The sequence below is a fragment of the Staurois parvus genome, unplaced genomic scaffold (genome assembly GCF_062004578.1).
Source record: "Staurois parvus isolate SC_StPar_1 unplaced genomic scaffold, SC_StPar_1.0 ptg000439l, whole genome shotgun sequence".
Lineage (NCBI taxonomy): Eukaryota > Metazoa > Chordata > Amphibia > Anura > Ranidae > Staurois > Staurois parvus.
The window spans coordinates 4,552,501-4,577,686 of NW_028318235.1; the positions used below are offsets into that span (position 1 = coordinate 4,552,501).

At 40.8% G+C, this 25,186-nt stretch overlaps 1 protein-coding gene across 1 annotated transcript in view; it reads right to left on the minus strand.

Annotated features, from left to right (window-relative positions):
• Positions 1–25,186, minus strand: part of PIAS4 (protein inhibitor of activated STAT 4) — a 138,409-nt gene that overhangs the window by 16,462 nt on the left and 96,761 nt on the right. Inside the window, exons 7-8 of the mRNA XM_089687897.1 lie at positions 20,827–20,932; positions 14,615–14,688 (exon numbers count right to left, since the gene is read on the minus strand). Of these exons, the coding sequence (XP_089544023.1) occupies positions 14,615–14,688; positions 20,827–20,932 (180 nt within the window). The remainder of the gene's footprint in view (positions 1–14,614; positions 14,689–20,826; positions 20,933–25,186) is intronic.

The window sequence follows — 25,186 nt, forward strand, 5'->3', positions numbered from 1 at the left end:
CTCCTCTACTACTTTCAGGTTTTACTTGTCCAAGTCCCGCCAGTAGTGCTGCGGGTCCTACAAAACAAAGTTCTCATTTATTCAGCATACCACTAGACCCTGAATTAACAGGTCCACACTGTACAGACACAAATATAATGGGGGATTGGGAACTCCGAGTCTTCTCCACTATTACAGTGTGGCTCAATTGGTTCCGCTTACTCGACTCCAATCTACTACTGAAACCCCATAGGGACACTGTTGGACAAAATTGAATGTGGTAACATGGCTTCTAAATCCCTGTTCTGGCTATCACATCCTCAACACCCACTCTCTGGCTCCTTCCTTAACCCACTACCTTAAAGTCTGTTACTAAATATTCCAGTGGCATATCTCCATACCTCCTGCTACTGAGCATGACAAATTGCCTTCTGTTCCCTCCTGGATTTGAAGCCCCCCTCAGATTCCAGTGGTGGACCAAAAAAGGTTTCAACTCTCTGCAGGACTCTAAAGGTGTCAAGTCCTTTGATTATTTTCGCAGTATGCACAAAGCGCTGTCAGGGTTACCCTTTCGTTATATTCAACTCAGACATTTGTTCATTCCCTCCTTTTAAACAAATTTGCCCTTCTGACACTCACATGGTTTGAGAGTAAAGGCCGTACAGACCTCCACTCTCCAGGTCTCGTCATATAAAGAGGTTTTCTGGGTGGATGTGGGAGAACTGGGAACAAGACCTAGGAGTAGCTGTGACGAACGCAGTGCTTGACTGCTGCCCTTCACCAACTTGTGACAAAAAACCCAACTTGCGCAACAATGCCACCCTCAGCTGCACCCCACACAGAGATTTTTCAGCTCGCAGGGCCACAATCTATGTGCCAGCAGCCTGAGAGCGACTGTCACTGGATTAATTAAGCAATTAACTCTTTAAACTGCCACCACCGCTATTTTACTGAGGAGGAAGAAACTCACAATCTTAGCAATAACACTGATTTTAGCATAGATGTCTGCAACACACACTGTCACTGCAGACAGGTATATTCAGAGGATTACTATCAGTAGCACTCTTCAAGAGACAGGGATTCTTTAGTTTGCATGAAAAGTCTTAGAGATAGTTTTAACACTTTTCAAAATAGGGTTTTCTAATGAAAATGTCAAATGGTGCAATTAAAATATTTACATGGAAGGATGTCACAAAAGACACACAGAGAACAATAATGCAACATAGAAATAAAAGAAGGTGAAAATGCAGAATACTTGCAAAGTTTTGGTTTTAGCAGAGTCCAATTGTCCAAGCAAAAACGTTGCCGTGGCTTTCTTGGGTGTTTCTTGGTCGATATTAAAATAAGAGCTTCCTTACCAGGTCCTGTCAACCCCCTTTTCTATATCAAAAGGGGTGTTGACAGAACAACTGACCAATCATCCAGTTTAAGGGATGGGTGCTGGGAGGTCACCACATTTATGACCAAGTCCCAACTACAGTTTAATACTAATAACTTCCAACATGTGCAGGTGGTATTCTAGAAACTGACAGAATTTAATTTTGCATCCAGGGATAGCAAACACAGCGTACCTTTGTCACCCATGAGGCAGGAGACTGCTTTCTCTCCTTTTGTATGGGCTAGGGTAGTCATGTATGACATGGATTTATTCGGTATGATATTCCCCATTCAAATATATACCTGATATTAACGTGTCCTGTTCTTGTTGAATTCTATGAATTGTAAGTGGAATAGTTTGTTGTGGAATAGATGTTTTATGGCACGCTCTTCCTAGAGCTTTAATGGTCTTACAGGTAATGTGTGACAGGCTTGACCGAGTTGTTATTGTTTTACGGTAGGTCAGAGGGAAGAGTTTTTCATAGTTCATGGAAACAGACATCCTGTCAAGACTAATTAACCATTTAGAGCTCTAACCAGGTCTGGACACTGGCATCTATTGTGTTTTAGTCAAGATAAGAGGCTCTTTTGAAGTTCCTTAAAAAAAAAAAAAAAAAAAAAAAAAAAATAAAAAAAAAAAAAACTTGCAGCTACAAATCCCCCAGTTTACAAGAGGAAGAAGGGAGGGAGGGAGGAAGGTCACTGCTCATGAAAACAAAATGGCTGAGACTTCAACAAGATGGCTGTCGCATACAGCTTCCATGCCTCTATTGCGCACAATCATTACGTAGCTATTTCGGAGGAAGACTTGAAGGATATCTGGTCATCCACAGCCACTTGCTTGAGGAATGTAATTTCACTTGAAAACTCATAAAAAGTACTTATGCGCTGGTATCTTACACCAGATCGTATCAGTAAACCCGGCCACGCGCGTCTCTGCTTCCAGTTGTGTGGACAGGAGGGCACAATGGCCAACATATGGTAGACCTGTGAGTGCGTGTAGGCTTTGGATTCGGGTGTACTCACTAAGACACGATCCTCCACTACAACCTACAGAAAAACCCGGTCGAGGCACTACTACTCAAACCCATACAGGCAGTGTGTAAAAAACATGTTAAACACCTTCTTGTCTATTGCTACTAAGCAAACTATTGCTCATTCTTGGAAAGCACCTGCTTTCAGCTTCCAGGAAGTCAAACACAGCCTGACCAGCTTTATGGTCAATGAGAAATTGACAGCCAAACTGGAAGATAAACAGGACAAATTCTTGAAGATCTGGTCCCCATGGAGAGATCACTGCCAATCTGATTTGAGAGCACTGCAACTATGAGCATCAATTTTTATTTTCTCTCCCTGTTGCTAGATTGAAACGCTAGGCTGAAGCGATCCTTCAAGGGGCTAATCTCCTCTTCTCTTACATCCCATTTTCCGCTCCATTATTCCTTCCCTCTCAACTACCCCTCTCCCTTCCCTCCCCTACCAAACTACTTTGTAGAACTAAGTTGAGATACCATGGGGTAACTGGGGAACAGAGAAAGAACAAATATGCCTGACCCCCTATGCAAAGGATTTCACCAAGTGTGTGGCAAACCTTTAAAAGAATCACTAGTGCCAAGATTTGACCTTGGATGTTACTCAAGGCCAAATGTTGATCTAGGCCAGACTAGACAAAAGAAGCAATTTTCATCAAAAGGAAGTACTCTGTGGGATCTCTGCTTTGCACTATGAGGAATATGCTTTCCAGGTGTAAGGGCAGACCCTGTGAGCAGTTGACTTCCTAGTTTTCAGAAGCATAGGGAGAACTGTAAACAGATAGAAATCCAGCTCTTGACGTTTAGGGGCTTAGCAGCAATGCAATTAAAGCCAATCACTGAGAAGCAAAAATATGAACTTGGTCCTTGGGATGGAAGATCTACAGCTGTGGCCAAAGTCTGCTGCTTCAGTGTTTTTAGATCTTTTTGTCAGATGTTACTATGGTATACTGAACTATAATTAAAAAGTATTTCATAAGTGTCAAAGGCTTTTATTGACAATTACAGTAAGTTTATGCAAAGTCAATATTTGCATTGTTAACTTTTTTTTTTTTTTTTTTTTTTTAAGATCTCTGCAATTCGCCCTACCTTCTGTCAATCAACTTCTGGGCCACATTCTGACTGATGGCAGCTCATTTTTGCATAATCAGTGCTTGGAGTTTGTCAGAATTTGTGGGGTTCTTAACCCACCTCTTGAGGATTGATCACAAGTTCTCAATGAGATTAAGATTTGGGGAATGGTAGGAGGCGGAGCCCGACTATGGCATTGAGTGAGAGCCTGATGTGAGGGCTCTCAGCTTGCAATACCTCCGTGTGCCCTGCCTGTGGAGTGAGACTCACCGGGGAGAGCAGTGGTCTCAGCGGAATAGTGCAGACCCTTTGGAGTGGAGGAGAGGATCCTCAGTACGGCCGGTGGTGGAGAGTGAGTGGACTGGGGATCTCCCAGAGGGGGGGGGGCGGCTGCTGTGGCGGTCTGACCGCGCTCTCGGTGTGGTGCCTGAATACCTCGGAGCACGGAGGACAACAGGGCCCGCCGCAAGGAAGCACTGGGAGGTGGGAAGCCGGCCGGCGCTCTCTGAGGGAAGGAGACGCCGGTTCCCCCACCTCTCGCACAAGGGACCGTGGCTGCCAGGACCCCACAGAAGCTGGGAGAACCCCTCCATCCTGTGCAACCTGCCCAAAAGAGAAGGGACTGTTGAAGCCCCCAACCGGGAAGGATCAGCACTGCTCACCCAGGAGAGAGTGAAGAAAACCGACAGGAGGTTGAGTGAAAGCCGCAGAATGTTGTTCTGGAAGAAATTTGGGGGAATGTAGATGAGCTGTAAAATTAAGGGGGGGGGTTCACCCAGCAGGTCTAAAGGAGTAGAGAGGAAGGAGAAGGCAGTAAAAGGAAAAAAAAAAAAAAAAGAGTGGAAGGAGCATAAAAGATAAAACAAAGCCTTAGAAGAAGTAGAGCTTGGTGGGGGAGAGCAGGAGAGAGAAACGAAAAAAAAAGAAAGTACAGAAGTCCCCCTGGAAGAGATACAATTGAGCTGAATTTAGAGATATAGCTCAAAAAAAAAAAAAAAAAAAAAAGTAAATCACCAGAATCCGGAAAAACTGAAAATATTACAAACAGTATGAAAAAAAGTGCCTAAAAGGAGGCGGGACTAAGGCTTCCCAAACAGGTGCAATTAAAAAGTATATACCCCTACAGGAGAAACAGACCCCAGAAAGACAACAGGAAATATCTGGAAGGAGGGAGATGGAAAATAGTGTTGGAGAAAACTCCAGACTATCCCTAGGAATTACTAATAGCAGTCAACATATGGAAATGGAAGAAGGTGAGATGGGAAATGTAGAAGAACAAAGTAAGAGCTTACAGAGCCCACTAAAACAGAAATGGCAGAAAATGTTCAAAGGATTGGAGAAATCCATAAAACAAGAATTGGCGAAAATACATAAAAACCTGGGGCAAATATTGTCCAGAGTGGAGGAGATGGAAGAAAAGGTTGAGGCTAGTTGGAGGTACATTAGTTTGAAAAAACCTCGGAGAACGAAGGGGAAGATATGAGGGAGAGAGGGGGAGGGCGAAGAGGGATGAAGAGAGAAAAAAGGGAAAAATAGAAGAGATTCACTTCGTAACATATAACGTGAGAGGTTTAAATAGTCCTGGGAAAAGATCTAGGACCCTTAAAGAGCTTCAACATAGGTGTTCCTCGGTGGTGTTTTTACAAGAGGCTCATCTAGTACAAGAAACAAAATGTGAAGTTACAATCTAGGCATTACCCAGAATGGTTCTATGCAGATTCTCCGGTTAAACGAGCAAAAAGGGAGTGGCAATAGGATTTGCGAAAAATATAAGGTTTAAGTTGGAAGAAAGATGGGTAGATCCTGAAAGGGAGATTTTTGTTTTTAAATGGAAGATTACAGGAAATGGAAAGCACACTAGCAAACATTTATTGTCAGAATAAGAAACCGGAGAGATTTTTGAATAATACACCAAGAAAATTAATGGTTTCAAAAAAGGTGGTTTGATTGCGACAGGAGATTTTAATTTTTGTATGGATCCACAGATGGATGTGACCTCTTTGGTACATAGAGAGGGTAGTAGGTCTTTGAAAAACCTAAAAAAAAAATGCTATATCAATGTCAACTGGTAGATGCATGGAGAGTTAGGCATGTGAAAGATAGAGACTACACGTATTATTCTCAGGTACATAAGATGTACTTGAGACTGGATCACATACTGTTGGATCGACTTATTGAGTCTATAGTTAAAGTAAATATTGAAACCATGTCGATTTCTGAACATGCTCCTGTTACAATGAAATTACTATGGGGAAATGAGCAGAGTGGAGGGAGAATATGGAGGCTAAATAAGACACTTCTTCAGGAACAAGAGACGGATCTGAAAATTAAGAAGGAAATAGAGCAATTTAAGGAAAATGATTCTGAGGAAGTGTCGGTGGCTACTGTGTGGGAAGCTCATAAAGGCCTATATTAGAGGCATCCTAATAGCGATAGGAGTTAAGAAGAAGAGGGAAAGAAGGGAAAAATACACTCCTTAGAGAACTTGGCAATCTAGAGCCGATGCATAAATATAAAATAACAAAAGAGGGGATGCAAAAGATATTTTAAAGAGAAGAATTAAATAATTTATTGGAAAAGGATAAGAGGAGAGCCTTTAATAAAATAAGTGAAAGATTTAGATGGGGAGATCATCCAGGAAAATTTAATGAGGGCCCAAAAGGAAAAAAAAATAAAAATCTAGGAACTTTATAGCGAAAATAAGAGATGACAAAGGAGAACTAGTATACTCAACTAAAGATATAATAAAAGTGTTTAGTACCATGGGGCATTATATTATATAACTTGTTATAAAGGAGAAGACGAGATAAGAAAAATAGAAAGAAGACAGGCATATGTAAAAAAGGCGGGATTACTGAAACTAAGTGAATTAAAATCTTTGGAAATAGAAATCACACAAGAAGAAATACAAATAGCATTAAAAAGTACGGTAGCTGGGAAGAGCCCAGGCAGTAAAATATTATAAGAAATATTAATACCAAAATTGAGGATATATATGAATGCCCTGGGAGGAGAGATGGAAATGAGGAAGGAATCCCTGCAAGCTCATGTTGTCCTTATACGTAAAGAAGGTAAAGATGATACCCATACCCATTGTGCAAGTTATAGACCGATATCTATTAAATACAGACACTAAATTATATGCAAAAGTACTAGCAAACAGGTTGAGAGATTTAATGTAGAAGTGGATACATATGGACCAAGTTGGGTTTGTCCCAGGGAGGGAGGGTAGAGATAATGGAATGAGATCTCAGTTTCTCATACAAAAAAGTAGGAAGGAGAAAACTCCTTCGTTGATACTCTCGATAGATGCCGAGAAAGCATTTGATAGAGTTAATTGGGGATATATGTTAGGCACCTTGGGAGTGGGCCCTAGAATGAGAGAATGGATAAGGAAATTATATAGTAAACCCTTGGCCGCAATTATGGTAAATGGGGATCTGTCAGAATATATGGAGATGCAGAACGGAACAAGACAGGGATGTCCTCTGTCTCCATTGTTATATGTATTGTCTTTGGAGTCCTTTCTGGCCACCATAAGGAATAATATAGACATAAAAGGAATTTGGGTAGGAAAGATGGAGCATAAGGTGGCAGCTTATGCAGATGATATGCTGTTCTATGTAGGAAACCCAAGGATAACACTGCCAAATTTAATGAAATCTTTAAAAGAATATGGTGAGATGTCAAATTAGAAAATTAATCCAACTAAAACAGAGATATTAAATATAAACCTAACTAGAGATAAAAAAAAAAAAAAAAAAAAAAAAAATGCCACAGGAGAAATTCCCCTTTGTCTGGAGAGAAAGAATTAAAATATCTTGGTATAAAATTGTCGGTATCTATAAAAAAAAACCTATATCAAATTATATCCCACCAGGGTGGATAAAAATCAATTATTTAAAAAAAAAAAAATTTGATTTTTTTTATTTAAATCGGATTTTTTTGATTTAAAAATCGGATTTTTTTTAATAAAATGCTTTTTGAGGAAAATATATTACCATCCAAAAGGTTATTCCATCATGAAATAAAGATTAGTTATTTGATTATGTAGAATAAGGCTGTATATGTTTAATTTTTTTGGTAAATAAATTCCATTAATCCATGTCATGCTCTTCCAGAGGTTTTGTAAGATTATTGGGCAGTTTCTCTACCTACAAGATATTATCACAGATGCTTGGTTTACTTTGCAGTTCTCAAAACTGAATTTGACTCAGCGGAGATCACATGCCTCTTCTTCACAGCAAAAATGTTATAACATGAACAGAGTTAAGAAAAAGACCTTAATCCTAACTTCTACAAACCTATGAATACAGAATCAACCCCTTCAGTGCTAAGTTTCAAGAAGTTCAGTGAATAGAAACAATATTTTTCTGATTGTTTGGAGTGGAATAGATCTGCACAAGAAGAAAGTGAAACTAAGTGTGAGGAGGAAGGGGCTGACAGTCTAAGTTTCTAAAAATATATATATTTTGTTTAGCCAAATTAGTTAACAAACATGGATGTTTGTTTAAGCAAATAACATATGCTGTAATGTTATTGTTTCAGTTGAATAAATCTATTTAAATTGTTATTAAGGGAATGATTATTTTTCTCCTTCCTAAGTACAACAGAAAAGTTGTCCAAATATGAATGATTAACCTATTAAACTGGGGATAAAACCTAATATGAAAAGTTATTCTAAAAATCTTCATCTACTTGCATATTAAAGTTATACCAGCAAGAATTAGTCTATGTAGAAAACTATGATTTAAATCAAGCCTTACTGACTAGTGATTTAAATCAGTTTGATTTAAATCAAATCCACCCTGTATCCCACTATTAAATGAGATTAAGGATGAACTAAAGAAACTAGGATGGGGATCTCAGTCATGGATTGCATGGATAAATTTGATAAAAATGGTGATTGTTCCAAAAATTTTATATAAATTTCAAAATGATACCAATTAAACTACCCGAGGCGTATTTTGGTACGATTAAAAAAATCCTGACTAGATTTATTTGGAGGAATAAGAAGCCTAGAATTAGCTATGATATTCTAAGTAGAGACAAAGATAAAGGTGGGTTGGGTGTTCCAGACATAAAAAGATACTATAATTCAGTAATATTGGCAAGAATTTTTGACTGTACAACGCCCAGGGGAAAAGCTGGGTAAAAATAGAAAACACATTAAGCTGTACAGATTTATGTAGAAATATTTGGTTGCCTCCTCAGTACCGTGGATTGGTAGATAACACAAGTTTATTTACACGTAATGTAGAGTTTGGGATGCTTTACACAAACAGATGGGATGGGAATTAAATTCACTGTTAATGCCCCTTGCGAACACAGAGGTTTTCCCTCCAGGAAAAGAAAGTATCACAGTGGATAAAGAAGAAAGAAGCACAATTAAAAGATATAATGAAGGGAGGGGAAATATTCTCACTTAACGAATTGGAAAGAGGGAAATTTTCACGAAAAATGGATATATGGCGTTATTTTCAGTTGAAACACTTTATAGGAAATCTCACAAAAACAATAAGAAAAAAAAGGAAGACTGAAATCCTTTTGAGCACCTATTAGAAACCCAAGAAGATGGGAAGCATGGGACTTCTAAAAATATATAAAGATACTCACTGGTATAAGTAGGGATATAAGGCCACAATATACAGAAAAATGGGAGAGGGATTTAGGAATCAATTGACGAGAAAAGACAGGAGAAAATTTATAGTTTAATTCATGGAAATGTAAATATGGAGGTAGAAATGAACTATAAATTTTTGACAAGATGATAAATCACACAGTGTTGCACATAGGATAAGTGAAAATAATTCACCTTTATGTTGGCGGGGATGTGGAAATAGAGGCACAATGTTTCACTTGTGGTGGGAGTGTCACGAAATACAAAAGTACTGGGGAAGCATAGCAAACTTAATGCAGGAAATAACGGAGGTCAACATTTCAAAGGAACCAGACATTTGTCTCCTTTATTAGGATTTAACACCTACGTTTTGGGAAAAACAACAATCACAGAGTGTAAAAGATTGGATAGAAAGGGTGGAGAGGATTTATAAATTGGAAGAACTCAACCACATGGAGGAAGATAGGATGGAGATTTTTCCATAGAAGATTGGAAAGGTGGGAAGAATTTAAAAGGTCAAGTTCATACCTAGAATACAAGTACTAGGGAAAGAGAAAGGAAAAAAAAAAAAAAAAGAAAGTCATGGAGGATAAAAATACTAAAGTAATATGCTTTTAGAATGAGCAGAAAGAAATTAATTAAAACTGCGGGGGAGGGCAAGAGGAGAAAAAAAAAAAAAAAGATACTAGGAGCATTGTCAATGATATGATGTATTGTTAGACAAATAAGAGTATTATAATAAAGGTGGGGGTTTTTTTAGCGATTGCAAATGGAAATTGTATTTCTGAAAAAACTATAATAAAATTAAAAAGAAGGAAGAAGATTTGGGGAGTTTCCTAGCCATGGACCCAAAACTTTGTGGGTATTGTTCATCACCAAACGGTTCTTGAATGGTTGGGAGAAGTTGCTTTCGGAGGATGTATTGGTACCATTATTCATTCATGGCTGTGTTCATAGGCAAAATTGTGAGTGAGCCAACTCCCTTGGCAACCCCACACATGAATGGTCTCAGGGTGCTTTATTGTTGGCATGACACAGGACTGATTGTAGCGCTCACCTTTCTTCTCTGGACAAGGTTTTTTTCTAGAAGCCCTAAACAATCAGAAAGAGGCTTCATCACAGCAAACTACTTCACCTTAGTCCTTAGAAGCCCAATCCCTGTATCTTTTGCAGAATATAAAAGTCTGTCCCTGATGTTTTTCCTGGAGAGAAGCAGCTTCTTTGCTGCCCTTCTTGACACCAGGCCACCCTCCTAAAGTCTGCGCCTCACTGTGCGTGCAGATGCACGCACACCTTCCTGCTGCCATTCCTGAGCTGGTTGCACTGGTGGTGCCTCGATCCCTCAGCTGAATCAATCCCTCAACTGTAGGAGACAGTCCTGGTGCTTGCTGGACATTCTTGGGCACCCTGAAGCCTTATTCACAAAAATTGAACCTCTCTTCTTAAAGTTCCCAATTATCTGATAAATGGTTGATTTAGGTGTAATCTTAATAGCAATATCCTTGCCGGTGAATCCCTTCCATCTTGATCCTGTGGAGCAAGCAAGAAAGGAATATTTGAGAAAGAAGAACTGATCCAGAGTCACTAGAGTATCCACTGAGAAGGCTGGAGGATCTCTGGACTTGAGACAACCTTGCTCAGATTGTTGTTGAGTGTGAAAGCCAGGAAATCCATGTCAAGCATCCCTGAACCGAGACAGGTTTTTGAAACACACTGGGGTCAAGAGTTCAGGCAGTGATGAGTCTGCTGCCAGTTTTGAAAACCTGGGATATGCACAGAAGATAGCGCTTGAACAAAGTTCTACCCATACCAGAATCTGGTCGGCTTCTTTTTGAGCTGCAGATTTCTGGTTTCTGCCTGGTGGTTACTGTAAGCCACCGCATTATCAGACTGAATCCTGGTCAAATGACCTTGTAGTTGAGAGGTCTAGGATTAAAAAGGGATGATGTTCCAGAAGGTTGTTCAGCTTCTTCCATTGACCAACTCCCATGCAACAAGAGGGTGTTCAGGACTACCCTGCTCGACAGGCTGGTATCTAGTGCAAGAAATTTCCAAACTACTGGGAGGAAGGAATTCCCCTGACTCCAGGCCAGGACTTGAGTCACCCTGGTTTTGGGTGCATGAGATGGTTTAGAAACTGGGCCTTGGTCCCACACAGCCAGAATGCAGAGTTGTAATGGTTTGGAGTGGAATTGGGCATATGAAAGAGCTTTGAAAGAAGATACCATTAGGCCCAGAACCCTCATGCAAAAGCGGAGTATTGGCCAGTTCCTGGACTGTAGCATTTGAACATGGAAACCGAGTTTGTTCTGTGGGAGAAAACCCTGAACAAAAGCAAGAACCAGGAAAAGGCCTAGATACTCTAAGTGATCAGTTGGTTCAAGCACAGACTTCTGCAGTTTCAGGATCCACCAAAACAGTTTGTTGGACACCAACGGTATCCTCAAGTTGGATGATATCCAAGTATCCTACTACAAGGTGGCCCCAAGAGAAGCAGAGCAAGGAATGGTGCTAATATCTTGGTGAAAACGCAAGGTGCAGTGGATAGAACAAAGTAAAGCACAGGAAGTATTTAAGTACCTAAAAGATGGGTACATATCAGTAAGCATCTTGGATGCCCACAGAGACCAGAAATTGCAGACCGAGGCAAGCAATGAGCGACCTTGAAGATTCCATGAGCAATGTGTGCACCACATGTGTTCAGAAAGCCCCCTTTCACTTTGGGAATGTTAAACAGGTTCCAGTAGAAACCCTCTTTTCCAGAAAAATGGCTATAATCTCTCAAGTGAGAAGCTGTGCCAGAGCAGCATGAACATCTACTAAACTTTGAGACAATATTGTCAGGCTTCACAATATGAAGCAGGGCAGAGGTAGAAAAGAAACCTTTGGTTGTAGCCCCTGGATACCACATTCTGGACCCAAATGAAATGTCCTGGGGCAAGGTTGGCTACAAAAAGTCAAAAGATGCCTCCCATTTTGATCAGAAAAATTGTTTATGGATGATCTTCTGTTCTTTACGCTGTACTCTTCCATGTCTTTAATAAAAGGCACTGATAAATAATACAGTATATGAAATTTAATTTGCATATCGTGGCAATGTACATTACATTAAGAGAAAAGAGAAGACATACAATACTAGCCACTCAAAATGCCTGACATGTATATATCAATCGTCCATCGTCATGCCAACAAGAGGTTGCAGTGACAAAACAAAATGGGCAAAACACAACCAAAAAGACACATTTGTCCGATATTCTCATCTCATGTACAAGGCTTAAGAAAAAAGTTTACATTTTTATTTTTCAGGATTAGACCAAATCACTATACAAAACAGCTTGCACAAGCGAGTGCAAAAGCAGCTGCAGCTAAGAGGAGATCAGTAGGAGACTCTGAAGGGGAGGGTGTGGATGCACACTTGCAGCCCCTGCATTGGAGTCAGCTGACTTGACTCCATCAACTCAGACATAGGAGCTGAAAATTCCTACCAGAATATGAAGATAGTCTCAACCCCTTGAGGGGTATCTCCCTCTAAGGCAGGAGACAGTTGTCCAAGCTATCGTCAGGTTCATTAGAAGGGGGAGACGCCAGCAACAAGCACAGAAACATGGCACCAGTTTTAAAAATGGCCCTGCACTTCTTCCTCCCACCACCAGCCTGCAATTGAACGTGTCACAGCCAGCGCTCCTGAGTTTTAGGGGACTCGAGGGGCTGTTTAAGCACACTAGACTCCCAAAAGGGAAAAGGTGACCTATCAACTGTTGTCTCGAGATGCCTTTCAATCTCAAGCAAATGGACTGTAAATAAGAGGCAGGATCCACAGGACATGCCCCATTCAAATAGCCTTTAAACTCCCAGTGGACATACTTCCCTAAGGTATTTTCAGGGATTGAGTTTCATCAGATGGGTGCTTCAAAGCCCTGGATCTATAAAGCATTCTGCCGCCAACTCACTTATTACACCAAGGGTGTCTAGGAAGGTGCCTTCAGCAGAGTCAAGTGCTGTGAAAACACATTACAGATGAGCCCTGCTTCTCCCTCACAGCAGGGTATGGAAAGTCTAAAAGCATATGCCAAGGATCAACTGATCTAGAAAGCTGCAAAATGATTCCCAGTTGCTATGCAGCAACTGAAGAATCTTGCAAGAAAATAATTACTAAAAGAAAGCCCTTGCAAAAAATTGAGCATAGTGGGAATGGGAAGGGTCATACTTGACTGTCATCCTGTTTCCAATTTCCTGAAGACTGCAGCTTAACATGGTACCTAAAATAACCATCCTCTATCCCTTGTTACTCATTTTCCCGATTTATGCGACCCATTGAGAACATGCATATCAGAGTCCTCATCTACCCTCCCCACCACCACCTAAAAAACTCTCACATCAGAGTCTTCAGTCCACCCTCTTTCCCAACAGAATCTCAAGATCCCCTACCCCTTTCAAAAGAGTCCTACCCTCCAAAACGTAACCACACGGCTGTGGCAGCATGACAGTGTGCAGGTGAAGCAGGATAAAACAGATTGACTACCATCCCTTTCTAAATGCTGGGACTTTCCTGAATGCCACCTGCCCTGGGTTAATGTCATGCATTTCCATAGTGCCAACAGCTGGAAGACGTACGTCCTGAAAATGCTGGATGCTGTACAAAAATACCAGAGGCTGCGTGACACCCCTGATGCCTTACGGTACTATTAAGAAAAGTGATTTTCAGCAAAGACCTTACAAATCCAGAGGCACCAGATGGGGAATTCCCCTCTCACGTCTGCCATCTGTCACTTCGCTTAAGCCTCTGGCAATGTCCATTAGAAATGATCCCAACACTCAGGGGGTGGAAATTTTGTGTACTCACCAGGCTTTATAGTATAGAAAAGTATATGAACCCCTTTGGTCAAGTCACAACAATAGAAAAACACAATGTGCTTAAGTTGATAACACACAAACCATTCTAATTTCTTACGTTTTTATTGAACACACCCATAAAACATTCACAGTGCAGCAGGAAAAAAGTTAACTCTTACAATTCATCTGGGGACCCCTGCGACCAAGGTCTGTCATCCATGTCTTATAGAAAAACTCTAGAGGGTTGGTAGAACCTGATCTGCATAAATATTACCTGCTAGCACAGATAGCCCCCTTGGTTAGCCTCCATGCCACCGAGTAACTACATATTTGGGCCTATCTTGATATTGTGGAATTTCCTGTTCCTATCTACAACTTGATGTAGCTTTGACCCTCACGCTGCCCCAAGATCTCAGACCACATTTGGATTTTCTCTCTGAAACAAGGTGACAAATTAAGCAAATGATCCCCATTTTTGCCAAGGAGATGAGGTTTAGGCTTAAATAATCAGCAACTTACAGTTAACTTTATTGCAAACTCAAAAAGGGAAGATTTTTTTTTTCCCCCTCTTTTTGCAAAAACCCAATAAACTTTTTGAAAAAACAAACAAAAAAAAACACACCACACAAAACAAGTAAGCATTCATATGAAATATGACATCAATGCAGCCATTTCTGCTTAAAGTTACTTTTCTAAACCTTACCGGGCAAATAAGAGACACTCTAACCCCCGTAGTGGCAATTTCACTGTCAGGATCCAAACACAGTTTCTCTCTCACTGCATGAATTGAAAAGATTGTTACAGTTAGTTACAAATGAAGAGCTCAAAAATAAAACCAAAAACTATACTTTATACATTTAACAAAAAACTGTCTGGGGGCCAAAGTTTTAAAACTCGGTGTTACTATAATGTGTACAGGAGGATTGAAAAGGGTTAAAAACAACAAAAACTGCAGACCAGCAAGCCTAGGTATAATCCCCACCTACCATCAGCATGCTTCAGGTTTTTTTTTTTTTTCTCTTTTACTTACAGGTGTCCTAGGACAGCGGAGTTTCTTTCGGCCCTGTGGTTTAAAGCCTAGCCAGTGATTTTTGCAAGCATTTTTTAAATTTTTCTTCAATTCAGACTAAACCGCTGCTAGAGGCGTCCCTCTAGTTTACAGCCTTCCAGCCTGGTCATCTTCAGCCTGGCTTTTGGACAGTACTGTATCCAAACCCTGCTGGATGGAATGCCGGGGACTAGCCTAGAAATGAGCTTTAGGCAATGGGTTCAATGTGGGTGCTTTTCCTACCCAGTTCTGGTTAAGTTAGCTGCAAATCGCTTTCCAGGTCCAGAGCTGCTGGCACTGCCCCCAGCGCTTGCTCTGCTTCTGAAGTCTCACTTCAAGAAGTAGGCCAATTGCCGTCAGCACTGATATTTTACTGGGCACCATTATTCTCCGCTTCCTGCTGGCTTTGCTGCAGAAGGTGTTAACGAAGTGCTGACATCATACATTTGTTACAATGTCATGTATGCTTTGAACTCCACCTCAAGCAGGGTTGAAGAAGCTGCTGCTCTGGCTTGCAAAAAAGCCACACAGAATTTCACTTAGTTACTGCTCAGCAACAGTCTACTGCTCAGCAACAGTCACTTTAGTTAACTTTGGATCCCAAGTTACCCAGTCTACTGCTATTACTCAAGTTAAAGGAGACAAATTTGGCTGTTATTAATGCAGTGAGCACCACTCTGAATCTAGTTACCCAGCCTGTTGCTTCTATCAGTGCTATTTCCAGCTTTCAGGGCCCCTAAGATTGCAAAGATTTTTTACCTGCTTTTCCAACTTTTTCTCTATGGCAATTGGAAGAAACCGGTTAATTAGTTTGCTTCCACCAAGAGCTTGCTGTCTTTGTATCAGTATTCACATAATTTTTTTTAGGACAAACAAGGCTTTTTTTGTGGTATTGCCTCACAAAAGGAATTTGAGCCATATTAACAAAATATTTAACAAAAAAAAAAAAAAAAGTTTACTTTGATTTATCTGTAAATTTCACATATTGGAGTACAGTAGAGGGCACAGGAATAGAATCCTCAGGTGATCAGAATGTGGCAAAACAATCCTAACCACGGCACCACCTGTCTGTAGTTTGCATGTTCTCCCTATGCCTGTGTGAGTTTCCTCCGGGTACTTCGGTTTCCTCCTACACTTCAAAGACATGCTGGTAGATTAATTGGATCCTGTCTAAATTGGCCTTAGTATGTGTATGTATGAATGTAAGTTAGGGACTTTAGATTGTACGCCCCTTGAGGATTAGGGACTGATGTAAATAAGTGCTTGCTGGGTCTGCCCCATAGCAGAACCATATAACCCCACCCACTCCATGAGGCGCCATAATGGGTCACAGAGGAGAGGGGAAGGGCCTGTGTCCTGTATGGTACTCCAAGACAGTGTTTCTCAACCTTTATTCTGTCAAGGCACCCTTTAAATAGACAGTCCAGAGGCACCCTTTAAAATTATGGACAGTCTTGAGGTACCCCATTCTAAAATGTGAAAACTATTTTAATAGTTTTATATAATGCAGCAACATCCACATATGTGGGACACCCAACATTAGAGGTGATTTATTCTTTCAAAGCAAATACACTTTTGCACTCTGGTACTGAGTAGTATTCCAAGGTTTCTCTTCTCCCTCAGTTGTGCTCCACTGTGTTAATGTGACCTCAGCACTGATGGAAAGGGGCAGGGGAGGGTCAAACTAGGTTGCTGTGCAGGCAGCTGACATCCTCATCAACTGTTGATGTAATTTTTGTTAGGACACCGGCAGCTAGAAGATCATAATACTGCACAATGAAAACCTGTGGCTTTGTGTAACTAAAAGGCAGGCTTGTTCCATCCGCTGGCTTGTATACAGGTTTTGGGTAATTTTTAGACATCTTTCCAAGGCACCCCTGAAAAACCCTCAAGGCACCCCAGGGTGTCTGGGCACCCTGGTTGAGAAAGGCTGCACCAAGATATGGAAACAGCAAAAGTCCTTTCACCTTTATAATACAGTACTGGACTCAGTAGTCAATTCAAAGTCTGGAGTGAAACCGGGCATAAAGCAATACCTCAAATGGCAGCTTTTAGACCCAAGGTCCTCATACAGCCACAAATTGAACAACCCTAGGATAGAAGGGCTCAGGCAACTAAGAGGGACATAAATTCGTACAAGGGCAGGAAGGTCCAGGACAAGGTCATATCTAATGTCAGGCCCAGGTACTCCAATTGGCGAGTCAGATCCAGAGGAGCCAGAATGCAGGCAGGGGAGCTGGATTGGGGCAGCTGTGTGTACTGCACAGAGCAGGTAAGTATGACATGTTTGTTAAAGAAGCTTCCTCGTCCACCTCCTCCTCAGACAGTACATCAGCCACAAGACAAAAAACTCAGAAGGGTAGACTGAAAAATCAGACAGACATTGTGGCAGAAAACTGCTCTAGATGTGTAAGAGGAAGCATGTGCTGCCAAAAGGCAAGCAGAAAGCAGAGATCAGACTAGAGACAACTGTCCGAAAAAGGATGTATTATGGAGTTTGTAGAAAGACCCCCAGCCCAAGCCATCCAAGATAGCAGTGCTGTACTGAGGGAGCTGGGAGCCAAGTGCCAACCTGTAAACTGCAGCAAGAGAAAAGTGCGCCAAGAGAAAGAAAAAACGCCAAACACAAAGCACTGTGTAGCCAGTGAGTTTGAGGCCTTGCAAGCACAATAGCGGTCGCATGCCAGGCTTGCAACAGACGGCTGGGGAAAACCGTGCCAAATTCAAACAGCCAACACTCTTGCTCCATGGCTGCGACACTCTGCTTTAAGGGTACTAGCCTGCACTCTGCTACAGCCAAAAGATATAGGGCAGACAGCGCCTCGGGTCAGAAAAGGACACAGGCCCTGTAATTCATCCAGATGTCTTTACACTCTGGGCAGGATGGTAGGGACCAGCCCCATCCTTTCTTCACCCTCCTTGTTGAGCATACCTCCAATAGGCCTTCAAAAACAGGACTGTTGCATGCAGGCCACAGTCCTGGACCTTTATATCACACTGCAGCTAGCAACATGATGCACCATGTGCTAAAGGTGAGCATCCACACAGTAAGTGACCAAATTAATATTACACGCTGCTCCAGGCAGGATCCAGGTTTGATCGCCCAATGGTCCGTTGAGAAGTCAACAGCTTCAGAAGGATGTGGTACAGTGAGAAATCTTGATAGAAACATTGAGAAAAAAAAACAAAAAACCAAAAAAAAAAAAAAAAACACAACACACAATGAAGGTAAGCTTCTCCCAATAGAAAGGCGACAACCATCATCCAAGCACAATAGCAAAAAAGAACTGTACTGAGGCTAGAGGGGAATGGGACAGGTTATAAAGGGGATGGCCATACAGCTCTTTTTGGCTGTATCCATTCACCTCCAGGTAAGATATTAAATATAACTATAGATAAAAAGTGCATTTTATTATAATTTGTCCTGTTTAAAATAACACTAAGTTCTGGACCAAAATTATTATGCAGTTAAGTGAAATAGATTTTTTTCAATTTAGTGAATTTATAACAAAAAGAAAAGCTAAAAAGAATCAGGGACATATATGCAATAGTTAGAAGGAAAAAGAAAAGTTGATTAGGACGTAGTGAATTTAAGGGCTCATTCAAATAGGTGCACGTATCTGTTTATCCACCCAGGATATCTGAGGTCAGCCTTCTGAAATCAATGACAAGTTGATAGCAGCATGGTTCTTCCCACAATACTTTGTACATCTGTGCTGGAATGATGCACAGCACTAAAGAAAGACACTGCATTCAGAGCAGTCTCCTCAGTTTTACAGAAATGTACACATAGGGATGCTTGTGAATATCAGTAAAGATTCATGCAGCTGTGATTGATTTTCACTGGCTGGCTAGAAGGGACAGCTTACTTACATGTGCCAATCTTTTCATCATACCAACACTTTCTACACTTTGCACTGTGACCCCCAACACCACCAGTTCATATTCCTGCTCTTTGACCTCTTCTTACATCTTGGGTATTCAAGGAGCTCACCCCAATGTAAGCCCTGTTGCATTCTGGTGGCATCCATATTGTGTAATATTAGACAACCTCCAGTTGAGGGAACAGTTGCAAAAAGGGACAACACTCTCGACAGTCAGACACTAAAGAGATTAGTGTTGATCATAAACCTTCGGAAATCATTACCTGCCATATCTGAGCCTGGCCACATTTCAGGCCAGAGTGTTCTTAAGGCGAATCTTCAGGCTCTCCAATCTGGGGTTCAAGCTCTTCAGTTCAGAAGTTACCGACTATACACTTCAGCAGTAGAGTCTTGGGACTGATGGTAGCATCCTTCAAGGTGCTTCCCTTTGCCCAATTTTACTGAAGACTCCTGCAATGCAATATTCTGTCATTATGAGACAAATCAATCTGGTCCCTGTTGTCAACCAAATTGACCTGTTCAGAGACCAGACTATTCCTGGCTTTGAGGCTCAGTAATCTAGCCTGCTGAATTAGGGAGCAGTTCTGAGCACCTTGTCAGCAAAGTGGACTTGGTTGTTAGAGGATCTCTTCTCCAGGTAAGAATCTTGAAGGACCATCCTGTTGGAGGGCCATCCAATCCTGGATTCAGTTGGACAACACCACGGTGACTGAGGAAACTGACATCTTGCTGCAGCAAGTGAGGCACAGCAGATCCTGTCTTGGGCAGAACTGCACAGTCCAGCAATGTCAGGCCTGTATATTGCAGGCATAGACAATTAGTAGGCAGACTTCAACTTGCAGCACCTGGACCCTGGAGAGTGGTCTCCTGGTTTCACAAGACCTTTGTCACAGGTGGGGGAAACTGAATGTGGACCTCCTGGACTCCAGGTTGGACAATAAACTGGACAGGTGTGTATCCAGATGCAGAAAATACCTGGCTGAAGCGTGGCTGTTCTGATGGCTCTATGGGATCCATTATTTTCCCCACTGGAAAAGTATATATTGTCTGCCTCTGCCAAGGTCCATTCTCCTTGTACGTATCTTTGTTTGCTGGCTTTAATATGGCCCAGGTCCCAAAGAACAAGGACATCTCTGATTCTTAAGATGCTCAAGACTAGGAAATTCACTGCCACAAAAGGTGCGAGTCCAGAGACTTTCACCCCAGGAATTTTTGGTTGGACTAATCCTTCCTTTCCTGCATCTGGACCAACGTTTGGCTCTCTGCACCATCAAAAGTCAAGTGTCTGCTCTTTCCATTCCGATTCATAGACCACTGGCCTGTTCTTGCCATAAAACTTTCTCAACCATTGAGAGAACAAAAATTCATTTTAATTGAAGTGTACAAATGAACACCGATCCTTTCCTTGTGTTAATTTGAAGCTTTTGATATTTCTTTGCTACAGAATTGAGGCATGCTGGTAGTAGAAGGTTAGACCCTAGGCTGACCTACAGTTTGCCACTGTCCAATCCTCCTGTAAGTGGCAGTATAACCCAAAGCTTTAAGATTTGCATGCCCCAAAACTGACTCCATTTGAAGAATTTCACAATAGATGCAAAAGCTTTTTATTCACTTTCACAGACAAAGTGTATGTGCACCTCTTGCATCTGACTTGTTTCCGTTCAACTGTGGTTTTTGCTCATAGCCCCATAGGTCAGCTGTTTTAAATAAGTAGATCCAAAAGCTACCACTGCACTGCAAGCTGCTTGTCTTTTTCCGCAAAACAAATTTCAGATGTTATATACTGATTTAATATGAAAACAGGTTTGAGGCTGAAGTGCATCACACAAGAACAACTCATGGAGCAAAAAATATGGTAGCGATGGGCACTTACAGGTTTTCACTATGTGAAAGTAGAAAGCAAAAAAAAAAAAAAAAAAAAAAAAAAAATTCATAAATTTACATAATCTCATGCGCTATACCCTCTTCCCACCATAATCTCACCCAGAGTCTTGCACAGTTCCGGATGCTTCACTCCAATAGTTTTCAGTCTCTGGAGGAGTTCAGATGAGGTTCTTTGCCTTACCAGATACAAGCCGACAGAGTAACTCTGCACAAGAAAAAAAAAGAAAAAAAGAATTTGTAGTCAGCAAGTACAGGGGCTGCAATTACTTTCCTCACCTTCTGACAATACTAGACTAGTTTTCTGGCCCTCTTAATGATACAATAACTTAAAAATCTTTTAAGTCAATGATTCAGAACTGGAATGCAGATTGGGAGTTCTGAACTTCCTGATCTGTAAACATTTTCAGGTCTATCTCCCAAATTTCTGCAGCCATGGACAGGCAACAAACCTTTTCAGGTCAGCAATGGCAACCTATTTTTCTTAGTACAGGTTCCCTTTGCCCTTTCAAAGCCCAGCCAGAGATAGATACATTTTTCATTTATTTACTTTAGATTTCATCACCAAAAGAAACAAACATACGCAAATATGGGCTGTAAGATGTGCTTCTTAAAATAAAAAAAAAAAAAAAAAAATGAAAACCAAAATTACAATTGTTTTCTTTACAATTCTCCAACCCAAAATTATTATTATGATCTACATAATTTTTTGAACAAGGTTACTCTGCTTGAATTGGGGGAAACAGAGTTTCTGGAAGAACTACAGGTAGCAGTTGCAACCCCCCGCAGGGCAAAAGCTCCTGGGAGAGATTGTATGCCCATCGAAATTTATAAAGTCTTTGGCAATATACAGTTATGTCCATATATATTTGGACACAGGTACAATATTAGATTTAAGTTAGTTACCAAAACATATTCAAGCTATAGTTATATAATGGATATGGGCTGAAAATGCACACTCTCTGGTTTAAATTTGAGGGTATGTACATCCAAATTGGAGGAAGGGTTTATAAATTACAGCTTTTAAGAGTAGCCATCCCCCCTTTTTCAAGGGACCGAAAGTAATATTACAAACAAACATTTTGATTATATTCATTTGTCCAATTTTGTTGAGAATTCTGTACTGGCAATGACTGCCTGAAGTCTGGAACGCATGGACATTACTAAAGACTGGGTTTCCTCCTGATGCTTTGCCAGGCTCTAACTGCAGCGGTCTTCATTTGTTTTGTTTGTGGGTCTTTCTGCCTTCAGCAAGTGAAATGCAGTCTCAGTTGGGTTGAGATCAGGTGATTGACTCGGTCATTGCAGAATATTCCACTTTTCCTTCAAAAGCTCCTGGGTTGCTTTTGCAGTGTGTTTTTGATCATTGTCCATCTGTACTGTGTAACGCCATCCAGTCAACTTTACAGATATACGGTTAGCCCAGATTCAACCAAATGCAGCAAACACTGCTGAATTCATCCAGCTGCTTCTGTCACATCAATAAAACACCAATGACCCAGTGCCACTGGAAGTCATGCATGCCCATGCCATCAAACTGCCTCCACCATGTTTTACAGATGACGTTGAGTGCTTTGGATCAAGCTTTCTCCACACTTTTTTCTTCCAGTCATTATGGTATAGATTAATCTTCATTTCATCCGTCTAAAGAATGTTTTTCCAGAACTGGTCTCCCTTTTTTTTTTAGATGTTTTTTGGCAGTCTAATCTGGCTTTTCTTTTCTTCAGGTTTATGAATGGTTTGCACCTTGTGGTGAACCCTCTATTTGCTCTCGGGAAGTTTTATTTTGCTTGTAGACTTTGTCAATGATACGCCCACCTCCTGGAGAGTGTCCTTCACTTGTCTGGATGTTGTGAATGGGTTTTTCTTTACCATAGAGAGGATTCTGAGATTATCCACCACTGTTGTCTTCCATGGACGTCCATACCTTTTTATGTTGCTGAGCTCACCAGTGCGTTCTTTCCTCAGAATGTACCACTGTTGATTTAGCCACTCCTAATGTTGCTGCTATCTCTCTCATGGATGTGTTTCATTTTTGAAGCCTTACAATGGCCTGTTTCACTTGCATGGACAGCTCCTTTGAACGCATGATGTAGGTTCACAGCAATAGATTCCATATGCAAATACCACACTTAGAATCAACTCCAGACCTTTTACCTACTTAATTGGTGAAAAAAATAAAGGAGTAGCCCACACCTGGCCACGAAACAGCTTTTGATTCAATTGTCCAATTACTTTTGGTCCCTTGAAAAAGGGGAGATGGCTACTCTTAAAAGTACTAATCCTTCCCCCAATTTGGATGTACATACCCTCAAATTAAATCTGAGAGTGCGCACTTTCAGCTCATATCCATTATATAACTACAGCTTGAATATGTTTTGGTAAATACCTGAAAAAAAATCTAAAATTGTGCCCATGTCCAAATATATATATGGACCTAACTGTACTTCTTCCAGAGTCATCTACAATAATGGAAGCTAAAAGATAGGGCAGCTCCCCCAATCTAGACAAATCTCTTGGTTGACAACGCATCTTAAGATTCTGGCTAAGGTGCTGAATACATGCCTGTTCAAAGTTATAACAAAGCTTGTGCATTCAGATCAATCGGGATTTATTCCAGACAGGTCAGCAGCAGTTAGTAAACACAGACTAGATCTTAATCTTCAGATTCAACCTAATAATGTTGGTAATAGAGCCATTTTGTCTTTAGATGCTGTTAAGTCATTAGATAGTATGGGGAGGAGTTATTTATGGCGGGTGTTGGGGCTTGATATAGCAACTTAACCCATGTAATAAATTCCTCTTCTAGGTTAAATTTCTCCAACAGCTCGCCTTAAAATTAACACCACTTTATCTGCCCCATTTAGACTAAGGAGAAGTCCAAGGCAGAGATGCCAGCCGTCTCCTTTACGGTTTGCTTTGTCACTGGAGCCGCTGGTTTCTGATTCTCAGATACTGCGATTCCAGAGGAGTGAGACAAAGGAGAAATTGGCATTGTATGCAGATGATGCATTATTATTTGTGGGAGATGCATCTACATCCATAGAAGGTTTGATGTCTTTTATTAATACTTTTGGGTCCTACTCAGGTTTCAATATAAAATTAGAACAAGTCTGTTCTCCTGCCAGTTGACCCTCTCGGAGACCCCTTGCCGCCAATTGCTTATCAGATAAATGTGGTAGAAACATCTGTATATCTGGTAAGTTATTCATCGGGATGGCATGCAGACTTAAATATTAACCCACTATTTATTAACCCCTTGACACCGACGTCACACAAATATGCATCCTCACAGAACTGGGCTTTTTTCTGTGGGGCTGCATTTTTGCGTACCTGTCTTTGTGCTTGGAGCACGCCACACAGCACGCTCTTAGCACAAATACCAGGGTGTCACTGAGAGCCCCAGGTCCTGTTTTAACAATCGGGACCCAGGACTCCTGATTCCGGGTCACATGATCACTGTGATAGCCTCTGAAAAAGATAAATATTAAAAAAGAAAAAAATACCCTAGATGACGGTTTGATCTAGTTCCATGCCAGGGTTAGTGTTTGGGTCAAGGTCAAAGTTTTTTTTGTTTTGTTTTTTTAAATTGGTATCAGTGTGTTTTAGTAAGAAAAAAAAAAATAAATAAAAAACAAAATGTGCACTAATGTTTCTGGGCTGTAGTACAGGTACAAACCACAAACAACACACATATATGGTAACGCTGCGATCATCAAGAGCTGGAAAATTTATTTTGGGTCATTCTTTTGTGGTAGGTTATGGTAGTAACAAGAAATACACTGCTAAATTAGCCGCGTTAAAAATTATTTATTTTCCCCATACTATTTTTGGCCAGTTTTTCTTTGAGAATGAAAAATATTCATGAGACATCCATTACCATTTACCACCAAATGAAAGCCCAATTTGTCCTGAAAAAAAAAACAAGTTATAATTCACCTGGATGTACAAAGTAGTTGTGATGATATGTATGATGTTACTAACATGTCAAAGTTGCATAATTGTGCTTAGATGTCAAGATTTGTTTTACCCTTAGGCGTGAAGGGGTTAAATTTACACAAAAATCTAAGCTGATTCAAACTACCGCTTTCAATAGTAGGTAAACTTAATAAAAATTATATGGATGCCGCAATTATTATATTGCTTTACATAATGCTCAGGTATGGCTCCCCATGTTTCTTTTTAAAAGGATGGACACTATACTCAGTATGCTTATCTGGAAAAAGCGTTGAACACGCATAAAATTAGAAACACTGCAGGAAGCTAAGGAGAACGATGCTCTGGCCGTTCCACAACCATTCCTACGCCCCTGACTTCCATCTCTCTCGGCGATCTATTTCTAAATTCGAGATAATGAAATTACAGGGGGAAGTTATTTTAGAAGTTAACAAGCCAAAGCAACTAAAACCCCAGACCTTGATTGCTTGTCAGCCTATTACAAAAAAAATTCACCCCTCACCTT